This window comes from Hakea prostrata, chromosome 10 (assembly GCF_041222555.1).
Source record: "Hakea prostrata isolate BN-2017 chromosome 10, UWA_Hpros_2, whole genome shotgun sequence".
NCBI lineage: Eukaryota > Viridiplantae > Streptophyta > Magnoliopsida > Proteales > Proteaceae > Hakea > Hakea prostrata.
Window position 1 is genome coordinate 23,549,167 of NC_142609.1, and position 11,860 is coordinate 23,561,026.

General features: G+C 36.7%; 1 protein-coding gene across 1 annotated transcript; it reads right to left on the bottom strand.

Annotated features, from left to right (window-relative positions):
- Positions 1 to 4,684: 4,684 nt before the first annotated feature.
- LOC149002318 (putative inactive purple acid phosphatase 27) lies at positions 4,685 to 10,252 on the bottom strand. Its single transcript, XM_089138451.1, has 13 exons — positions 9,652 to 10,252; positions 9,496 to 9,583; positions 9,161 to 9,403; positions 8,942 to 9,068; positions 6,577 to 6,697; positions 6,322 to 6,454; positions 5,930 to 6,117; positions 5,658 to 5,844; positions 5,503 to 5,570; positions 5,322 to 5,418; positions 5,040 to 5,228; positions 4,858 to 4,938; positions 4,685 to 4,777 (listed from the first exon to the last, which is right to left on the bottom strand). Exons 1-13 carry the CDS (start codon positions 9,975 to 9,977, stop codon positions 4,700 to 4,702), a joined length of 1,926 nt encoding a protein of 641 aa, XP_088994577.1. The 5' UTR covers positions 9,978 to 10,252; the 3' UTR covers positions 4,685 to 4,699.
- Positions 10,253 to 11,860: the final 1,608 nt, after the last annotated feature.

The window sequence follows — 11,860 nt, forward strand, 5'->3', positions numbered from 1 at the left end:
TGATTTTGGTCTTGATCTTGACCCTGACCCAGGCCCTGATTTTGGCCCCGACCTGTGGCCCCGATTTTGGCCCCGATCTTGACCCCGACCTAGGCCCCGATTTTGGCCCCGACCCAAGCCTTGATTTTGGCCCCGACCCGTGCCCCGATCCTAGCCCTAATTTTGGCCCTGATCCTAGCCCTGATTATGGCCCTGATCCTGGCCCTGATCTTGGCCCTGATATTAGCCCTGACCCTGATCCTGGCCTTGATTTGAGTCTAAAGACTCTGGACCCTCCACCCACATTGAGAGGAATTAATTGTAATACATATAGGAGGATACTTGACACGTGTCAAATTTTAAAAACATGATCATGTTTTGTAGAAAATTAATAAAAATAAACTATAACCTCCTCATTACCAATGTAATAAGCATCTATTTGATTTTGGCTCTGATCCTGACCCTAATTTTGGCTCTAATCTTAATATTAATTTGACGATGATCATGTACTACAGTACTAGATTTTTACCCTGATCTTCATACTAACATTGATATGAGTCTTGATTTTGATATTTAGTCACTTTGATCATATTAGACTATAAATTCACTTTTTATATTATTTTTAAGGTAATTTTTATTTTTCCAACAAAGTCATTTTTAGTTCAATAAAATATGGATTTTGTTTTTTGACTAAGGCGAGATAATATATTATAAATAATAAAAACTATTACATAAAGAATTAATATCTAACAATTCTATACCCTAACTTCTCATCATGAATATCTAACAAATCTACTGTGATATTTCAAAAAAAATTATTAAAAACATATAGCAATGTTTGTAACTAAAACATCATTTTCTTTAACTATGAAAAAAATACTTTTTTTTTTGTTGAATACTAAATTATTGTCGATTTACTTGTTAACAAGGTTTTGAATATGATTTTTTTTGTATTGAATAAAGATATCAATTTATTGAAAAGTTGTGAATGAAACATACCTACCTATGGCTTAAATTCTTGACTTTGAAGATAAAATTTTCATTTATCAGATTCCTTTTGAATTATGAATCTCTGATGTTTCTAAGTTTACAAAAAGAGTTTGTGTGACATTCTCTATAATTGACTTGACTTTCAAATATGCCTAAATTTAATTACAATTCTTCTCTCTACTTATTCTATTTCATGAATAATTTTAACTCTTTGCTGCTGGAGAAAAACCAAAGGAAAAAACAGAATAAGAGCAAATTAAAAAACCCTAGAAATTTGGATTTCTCTATTTCTCTAAAATCTAAATGGGTATAAATAGTTAAATACATATTGAATCTAAGTCTTGGATTATTTGTTGACATCTTTAATATTTTATTTTCCAGAATTGAGTTTGGATTTTAAGTATTTAATTATTTTAATATGTATTTTAATTACTACCTGTCTTACATTTGATATTTACGACCAAAGATATGGCCAATTAAAGCTAGGGACAAGGCCAATCAAGGCCAGGGACAAGACCAATCAGGGTCAAGGCCAATCAGGGCCAGGGACAGGGCCAATTAGGGCCAAGGATAGGGCCAATCAGGGCCAGGGATAGGGCCAATCAGGGCCAGGGACAGGGCCAATTAGGGCCAAGGATAGGGCCAATCAGGGCCAGGGATAGGGCCAATCAGGGCCAGGGACAGGGCCAATTAGGGCCAAGGATAGGGCCAATCAGGGCCAGGGCCAGGGACAGGGACATGGCCAATCAGGGCCAATCAGGGCCAACCCATCCCGACCCGGCCCAATTAGGGCCAATTAGGGCGGGAATGGGCTTGGCTTGGCCCTGTAGGGCTTAGGGCCAGGGACAATAATTATTGGCCCTAAACTAGGGCCAGGGCGGGAATGAGCTCAAATTATACCATATAGGGCTGGGCTTGGGATTGCAAAAGCCCGGCCCAGCCCGGCCCAGTTGCAGCCCTAAAGGTAAGGACTTAGTTTAGATATCTCTAAGTTGTTCACCAGAAGTAAGTAGAAATGGCTCCTCTCATAACTAACATCACATACAAAGTGCAAGTCCACCTCCACATGTTTGGTCCTCTCGTGAAACACTGGAATACTGGCAATATAAATTGCGGCTTGGTTATCAAAAAACATCTCAATAGGCTCTTCATCCTTAAACATGATTTTCTTTCAAGAAAGATTTGATCTAAAATATCTCTGAAATTGTATGAGCCATAGCACGATACTCTACCTCAGCACTGGATTGAGCTACTATATCCTACTTCTTATTCCTCCAAATAACCAAATTCCCACCAAGGAACGTACATTGACCAGAAGTAGATCTCCAATCATCTAGTGACCTTACCTAATCCGCGTTTGAATAACACATTTTAGATGTGCATTTCTTTTGTACACCAATCCTTTCCTTGGAGCCTTCTTTAAACACTACAGGATATGGATCACAGCATCCTAGTGCGGCTTCGTAGGAAAATGCATAAATTGGCTAACAACCCCTACAACATATATAAGTTTACCTACTAACCACCTATATCTTTGAGGATTGGAAAATTCTTGTCCTCCATCCTTGGTGAGCTTAAAATGAGGATCCATGTATGTATCAACAGGCTTGCATCCAAGCATGGTGATTTCTTTTAATAAGTCCATCACATACTTTCACTGAGAAAGACTAATACCTTGACTACTTCATAGAATCTTAATTCCAAAAATATGGCAAATGCCCGAAGTCTTTTATCTAAAACCGATTAATAAGAAACGTCTTCACTTTCCTAAATACATGCACTCACTCTCACTTCCAAAAACAATTATACCATCCACATAAACAATTAACAACACAATTCCAATGCCTGCCTTTCATAAAAAGACAGAATATAATGATTCAAATAGAATTAAGAAAATCCCACTTCGGATAACACTGAACTAAACTTTTCAAACCGCATCCTTGGGGATTGTTTTAATCCATAAATTGACTTGTAAAGTAGACATACTTTGGTAGAATTTCCCCCAAGCAACAAACCCAGGAGGTTGATATATACTTCCTTGGGCATTTTTGACATCTAACTAATGGAGAGGCCATCCCAAGATAGCCACCAATGACAACAAAATACGCACGGTATTTAAACGGATTACAAGAGAGAAAGTTTCAAAGCAATCTACTCCATAAGTTTGGGTATGCCCCTTCACAATCAACCATTCTTTGAGGTGCCTCATCAAAACCATCAAAATTATATTTAATCGCAAATAACCACAGACATCTTACTAGATCCTTACTTGAAGACAGATCCACAAGAGCCCAAGTGTTCCTAGAATGCAAGGCCTAAATTTTCAATTTCGTCACAGCTTTCCAACTTGGATCAGAGAGAGAGCCTTAGAGTATATAGATGGAATAATAATAGAGGACATAGATGTGGTAAGGCTACGATAATGATTAGACAACTGAGAAGTAGTAACATAATGAGAAATAGGATACACAACAAAACCTTCCCTCAAAGCAATGGGAAGGTCATCAAGATTATTATATGCTGGAGGAGGATTTGTAGAAGAAGTGATATCGATGGTTGTACCATTTGACTGTGTTTGTCTTTTCGTCTATGATAGACCTACATTGGTGTAAATTGGGCTAATGTCTTATCGAAACCTGGGAAGACAAAAGATTCATCTAGCTCGCTAAAGGGAACTCAAAATTGTCGAATTCTTCCTTAGGCAACTCAATCAATTCAAGTGTCTTTGTGGCACCCACCATAACCCCAGTAAATTTGGGTCAAATTTATCATCATCTAACTATGACAAATTGACGCTCAGTGACAAGCTCAAAAACTTTGTATCCCTTTAGAAATATACATTTATGAGCCTTAGCTAAAAACTCATCTTTTGGTTGAGGCAAAACATGTGCATGACATGCAACCAAAAACTTTAGGTGAGATGGACATGGATTTTCCCACTTGTATGTCGTTCTGATGCAATTTTAGTATTCAAGCAATTCTATTATCATACAGCCAATGTCTTTAATTCCAAGATTCAAGTTTTTCAATCTGATGGTGCCAAGGAATATGAATATTTTGATCATTTTTTTAAAGATAATGGTATATCTCATCAGTATTCATGTCCACACACTTTTGAACAGAATGGAAGAGCGGAATGGAAGCATAGACATATAGTAGAAATAGTTCTCGCTTTTATGGCTCGTGCTTTAGTCCCCCTTATTTTCTAGCCAGCCGTCTTTGAAACGGCCATCTTCTTAGTTAACAGAATGCCTACACCAGTACTTGGGAATAAATCTCCATTTCAGGTGTTATATCACAAAGATCCAGATCTTTTATTTATTAGAATCTTCGGATGTGCATGTTTTCCTTGGTTACGGCCTTATAACAAAAACAAGCTGCGATATTGCTCCAGGCAGTGTATCTTTCTTGGATATAGCAACTCACACAAGGGGTATGTATGTTATGATCCAACTCTTGGCCGATCCTACATCTCTAGACATGTAGTTTTTGAGGAAACCAAGTTTCCCTTTACAACTCAACCTCTTAACCATCCTTCCCACTCTCACTCCACTCCCACCATAGTTACAGCTGATAATCTCTTTTCAAATTCAAATTCAAATTTTGTATATGAACTTTAGAAATATTACAATCCTGTACTTCAACTACTCTTTAGAAAATTTGCTGTTGTATCTGTTATTATATTATTTCTCTACTTAGAAGCATCTACCCGAAGAACTGCTATCTCTGACTACTTTCTCATATATGGCTCCTTACGTTTTATGATTTGAAAAGCATCGTCAACCTTCATTGTATTTGCATTCACAAACTGCATATCACAAATTGAAAATGAGAATCAGAAAATGTTAGAAAGACAGAGGGGGTGGCTTTTAATTTCAATTTACCAACCTTTACACTCATCTTTTTCCTTGTCACATGAAATCTAGCGTATCCAAATTCAGAAATCCTCACCAAACTCCAGTTTCCAACCTGTCCATGATTCCAAACACTCAACATTATTGTTACTCTTTTATTTTTACGTAACAATTTTATTCTGTTACTAGTTGAAAGATGAGATGAACTTTACTTACAGTATCATTGAATCCATCCAATGAAAATCCTGCCATTCCAATGATTGCATGAACTGGAGCCTTATAGTTGTTGTGGTCATATGTTTCAACCCCTCTTCTATCTCTGTAAGGCATGGCTTTGCAAACACCCTCCTGAAGGGAACAAGTTCTTTCATAGTTATGGACATGGCCAAAGAGAACAAGATCAACCTGGTTCATCATCATCAAGTGTTAGTATTACTATCTATCTTCCAGTTCTTCAAGTTTAGGCTACTAATCAGTTGAAGAACATCACTTGTTTACCTTGTTGTGTACTAGTAAAGGCTCCAAGCTAGCAGTAAAGTTTGGGTCAACATTTGGGATAAAGAATGGAGAAGCAGATGAATACATGGGTCTATGCCTGCAACCGAACAAAGGAGTTCCCATGAGCCTCTTATTGAAATAACTAATTCAAATAGAAGAGATGGGGTGTGATCATACTTACCCTGTAAAAATTACCCAAGGAGTTCTTGATTGATTGATCGAAAACAAGTCCTTTTTGATCCATTCATACTGTTGAAGTTTTGATGTTTTTGTTATATGATAGAAAAGATTCGAGGTTTGAAAGGATAAGTGATCAATCAGCAAGATAATTCTTACTTGTTCAGAACCAGAGCTGAAGTTATGCTCAGTTGAAACTACAGTTATATGAACAGGTCCTTGCTCTATGGAATACCATGGCTTGTCCTTTCTGGTTGTGGGCATTGGAAAGTAAGTCTCATATGGAACTCCACATTCTCCACCTGAGTCCCAGAGACCATAAATTGATCCAGAACCTGGGTAATCTCTGCAAAATTCCATGCAAAAGGCCTTGCTTTCAAACATTATGAAATGAATAATGTGACATTGTAGATCATGAGAAATGGAAGTACCTCTCATGGTTTCCAATTGCAGTCATGTAAGGAACATGAGATGCAACAGGGGAGATATGCTGAAGAAAATAATCCCATTCCACTAAGAAGCCAGTGGCATAGCTAATGTCTCCGATGTGAAAGATCGAGTCGATTTTTCCTGCTGCTACTTCCTTCGATATAGCTGCCATAACTACTGTTGAACCTGGCTATACATTTCATTGATCATCCAATTTCAGTTTAATATCCCTTCCTTCCACTAATTATGTTTCTTGTATACATGGATGCATGACTTAAATCTTTTACTATCAAATTCTATAGATTGATATAAGCCCTTTTCTCTAAATAATCTTTCATGTACATGAAAACCTAAGTTTTCCACCATCCAAGAACATCTGTTTTGAGGTTATCACCTGAATGTAGTGCTCAGCTGATGGATCAAGGGGTGCCTTTCCCATGTCGCCATATGCAATAAATTCAAGTTTATTTGATCCTCCAGTAGGGGGAGTTCGGAATGTGGTTATGTTACTCCAACCAGTTGACCAACTGCATACAATGAGTTAGAGATATATGAGACAATCGAGCATTAATAGCTCAAGTACCTTATATTAGTAAAGAAACTCTCTATTGTGGAAACGTATATTTGTTCCAAGGTTGGAAACGTTTACCCTCCATAGCTATAGTAATAAGTGGTTGAAGGCTTTAGACCAACCATCACAGCAGAGTGAATGAAGCCAGGGTCATGCCAACCAACATCTGAGGCTGAGCAAATGGATCCAGCAGTATTACCTGCCAAGTTTCAAAGAACAAGCATATTAATGAGTGAAAAAGTTAAATGTCTAACCTCTCTAGCTATTAGCAAAGCAATGCAAAATTACACATAAGACCATGGTTCACTCGAAGGCTACGTCTATGGCCGACTAGTTTCTGCTATGAAGAACATATATAACCCCATTTGTTTTTCCATCCTTCTCATATCAATGCATTGGTTTTCACATAGTAAAAATTGGTCTTCACCACAAGGGTATCTAACAATTCTATCTTTTTGTTAAGATCTTTAATTGGGACAAGGAAGTAAAAGGCCACTAAGAAAACCCATGAAACAAAAATAATAGAAAAGGCCCTTTAAATTAGAAAAGTAACATTTTATAATAACAATATTTAATAGATTTAACAATCACATGGTTTTTCACTTGATAATAATCAATACTTCTTAGTAAAAAGATCATTGGTTTGATTCTTTCTGATTTTATATGTATTATTCCATTTTTCTCTATATAAAAAGCTCTACTTCCCACCCACCCCCCACACCTCACACCTCACACCCCAAAAAAAAAAATAATAATAATAATAAAATAAAATGTTTGGTGGATTTCCTGAAAATTTTGTGTACTCTAATTTAACTTTACAATATGCTTCCGGAGACAAAAAAGTTTACATAAAATAATGGGATCCTCTGATTACTTCATTTGGGATTATATATATCTATAAACAAACTTTTATGTCAATTCATGTCAACGTGTTCCGCTTTGTGGGAAAGAGATCAGAAGCTTGAAGTTCATTTTTCATGTTTGTGGCAAAATGAACTCTAATGGTCGTTGTCACATAGACCCCACCTTCGTTTTCCTTATGATAACCTGACGATGAAGTGTCACCTACCTTCGTGAATTGGGATGCTCTTTTATGGGAATAATGTTTTTTTCATATTGTTCCACTACATGCTTGAGTGAGAATTCATCTTGTCTGTACTTTCTGTGCATTCTTCTTTAATGTGGTGAAAGGATACCAGAAGAACTTTCATGATGACCCACACAAGAACCCTCAAAATTATTAAAAAATAACAAAATTTAAAAAAGGGGTTTTCCAAATAAGCATAAAAGAGTAAAGGATAATGAGGTAACTTCCTGTAAAAGAGTACATCAATAATGTGTTGGTTGGTGTACTCTTGGGTTTTATTCCACAACCGATTAGTTGGTTGTGGATTTAATATGCATTTATATTACATTAGTTAAAAGTAAAGGTGTCAATAATTTGTGGAACACAAGGGTTTGGGGAATAGAGTTTAGAATATGACATTTTATTGGCCTTAGTATTTTTATATAGGAGACTGTTACTATTGTGCATCCACCCTATATAGTTGATTAGGAAACCATTCTAGAAATGATATGTCCAAATTGTGAACCCTACGGGGCATGAAGAGAGGAATGGAGGCTTGAAATTGATACCTTCTTAGTTTTATTATTTCTATATAGGAGATTATAGAGACAGCTACCACTGTACTAAAAGCATATCCACTACACTCCGAATAGATGATTTTTTTTTATTGGTAAAAAAAAGAGTGGATGCAATAGCGGCGATCTAGCGCTCCCCCGCTATGCAATGTTCAAACTTTTTATCGAGTGCAACCTATGCAAGAATTAGCCTTGTGCACTACCAGCGCAAGCACTGGCCCTGTCAACGGAGCCCCACTGGAGGCCTAGTATAGTCTACAAAAGCCGGCGGCACTCATGCCCAGGTCAAAGAGCACACAACTGTCCAATGCAATAAACAAAGGAGTGATTCAAACTGGGACATGAGGTTTACCAAACCATTTAGGAGTGAGCTTGGGACCACTAGACAATCACCCCCGGTGGTACCCCGAATAGCTTAATAAAGAAGCTTTCTAGGCCAACGCAAAGCTGTTCTAGTGGTGAAATCAACACCTCTGAGTGGAGAAGTCGTGGGTTCGACTCTTGCTAAGGCATATTAATATCCCCATTCCCAGCTTAATAAGCCCCATTGGTATCAAAAAGAAACATTCTAGATGTGATATGTCTACATTGGGGAACCTACCACGCATGAGAAGGGGAATTGCTTTAGTCCTGTGCATCAACTGTCAAGCCGGATTTCGAAATTTCGGTCGAGATTTAGATATGGCGGCTGAAATTGTTTGGCTTGACATTTAATGCGTTGGACTGAAGGAAGTGAGGAGACCCCATCCAGCACCAACGAGAGAAATAGAGAAACACTTGAGAGAAAGAGAGTACAACTCACCATTACACAAATCATTTGGGGTGAAGGTGGTAACTCGCGAGGTTGGAATTAATGACATGAGGGATTTCCCATCTCCATAATGAACTTGTTGAGGTGTTTTATCTCCACTAACCCACGTTAATCTCATCTGCCAACCACAATAAAAACTCATCATCACCATTTGATTTTCAACGGGAAAAGGATTAAAATTTCTTTAAAGAAACAGAGTAACCCAGTTACCGATCTTCCAGTTGAATCTACACTTGAAAGATGACCAAACAATGGAGCTTTTGGATTTGCAAATTTAATAGCTCCAGAACGTTTAATCATACAGGGGTTCTCAAATCCTCCACCAAATAACACAAATTCTATATCAGTTCTAATGTTGACCACATGGAAAGTTAACGTTCCACTGCAACTACTTCTGTTCCTTTCTTCCTTCTTGCATTTCAGATAGTTAGGATCTTGGTTCATGTATTGTCCCTGTAACCCAAATACAGAACAACAGATTTCAGCTTTTCTTGTTTCAAAATTTTTATTTGAATTTTTAGTGTCTGATTAATAAGATAACAGACCTTCACAGGATAATAGCACAGAAGAGGAAGATCACTTGTATCTCCAGTTAAGATATAGTTAATTCTAATATCCTGACAAGCTTTCACACTGCCCAAATGATATTAAATCCATCAGATATGAGATAGTAAAGAAAAGAAAGAGAAAAGAAGACTTACTCATTATCAGCATGAATAGGGGTGATCATGGCAATCCAATCACTTTCTGAAGGCTTTGAAATTCCAGTTACTGTAACTTTGACATATTCTTCATTCATTAGTAGCCCAGATGGAGATTTCGAGTTTACAGTGATTTGAATGTTTTGATTCTGATCTGAACATTCGACCAGTGTTCTTCTGTTCAATACCCTGAAATCTGATTGGTAGCCATGAAGTTTGGTTTTGGAGTTGATAGCTTGAAGAACAGCGGAAGAAGCTGATGGCGATATCCAATCACAGAAGAAGATAAATAGAAAGAAAAGAAAATTTGTTTTGAGGAATTTCATGATTCCAAAAACCAACTGATTGAATTTCTTTTTGAGTTACAAAGATTCAGACAATAAGAGAACATATAGGATACATAGAAAAAGATTGCTCAATCTCAAACACTGGAAAGATTAAATAAATGAAACAGAAGTCACTGGGGGCTTTTCCAAGAAGATCACCACCAAATAAAGATCAATTCATCAATCAACTAATTCAGCTTCGTTTCATGTCAAATGATTAAAATGAAAAATAAGAAGTATAGTGCTTTTACACAAGAAGTTTTGTTAACCATCGATTCTCCTCCGCCCCTTATTTACTGATTTTTATTGTTAGATTTGTTAGATTTAAGTTATAATAGAGGTTTTTCCTTTCAATAAAATTTTTTATTTTAAAATAAAAATTAAAAAAAATATAAAAATAAGAAGAATATTTTTTAGCAAAAATATCTTAAGCGAACATGATATGTGGACCTTGGAACGTGCAAGTGAAAAGCTGAGCCACATGTCACTTGTGTTCCGAAGCAAGTGTGATGTTGGGCTTTTCATGGGCCAGCCAAAGTGAATCCGGAGGCTGTAGGTGGGTTTACGTGGATGTATGTCGCAGGTATCAATGTGTCGGCAGCCAAAATTGTTGTTTCATATTCATTACTTCTCGACAAGGTTTAAAGTATCGGTATCGAATATCATATAAGTCGTGTGATTTTAAGAGACGTACCATCCCGTATTGAGTACTTTTGTATCGTATTTTATAATGTATTTTAGTGCAATTCAACAGAGAACTGTAACAAGATGTATCATATTGGTTGTGTCCAATATGGATACGTATTAGCTAGCATCGTGGGATACTTTAAGCCTTTCTTCCCAATCGTGTATTTCTTAAAGTTGTGGTTCTGCATCTCCCTAATCTATGATCATGCTTGGCATTGCATAAGTCTCAGATTCAACTTGTGCTTTTTCAAAACTTATTACATATCTGGTCATTTAAGGTGTACTCCTACTTCTTTTAGCTCCTTCAATTGAAATCTAGTCGCTTCTCTATATGGGAGGTGTCCTTAAACTTTTCTCCTATATGGTCGAACCACTCTAAATGACACTCTAGGAACTTGTCGTTGATTCAGCATGTAGAGCCCCTTAATCTAGGTAGACATGGGTGCTCACACTGACATGCCACGATGTGACAACAAATAGCAAATCCATCTCCAAGTATGTAACAGAGAAAAGTTCTCTTGCGGTTGATTTGGCCCTTATCTATAATTGATAGTTTAATGCAGATAGCTACTAGAACTTATAATACTACTTTTGATGAATTCTCATCCCCACAGCTTCATCGATGGATTACTAACCTAGTGATAAGTGCTACGGTAGGAGATGTAGACTCCAATGAGCTGTGTTATTATAGATGTCAAAGTCTCTTTATTCTTTAAGGGCTTGTTTGGTTACATTAGTCTGGAGATTTCAAGTATTTAGAGATTTTAAATCTATCTATAGAGTCATAATTCATAAAATTAACTGTTTGGTTGTGGAATAAAATTTGTAGATTCATCATAAAAAAACATTTGGTCGACGTGATTTTTGTGAATGCACAAATGTATAGTGTTTTTATAGTGGAAATGAAATCTTTGGATTTCACCCCATACCCATAAATCTACAGATTCACGTTTTTAGTGTAAAAAGATGAATATCTAGATTTCATGAATCCAGAGATTTTCACAACCAAGCGGGTATAAATCTCAAATTCATGAATCCAGAGATTTGAAATCTCTGGATTCATGTAACCAAACAAGCCCATAAGTACATCATTTAACTGAATAAGTTAGGTCATTGTCTAAACTATTATTTACATTTTAAAATGAGGTTATCATAACTATCATGAGCGTAGGGTCTACTCTTAACACTAGGCATCA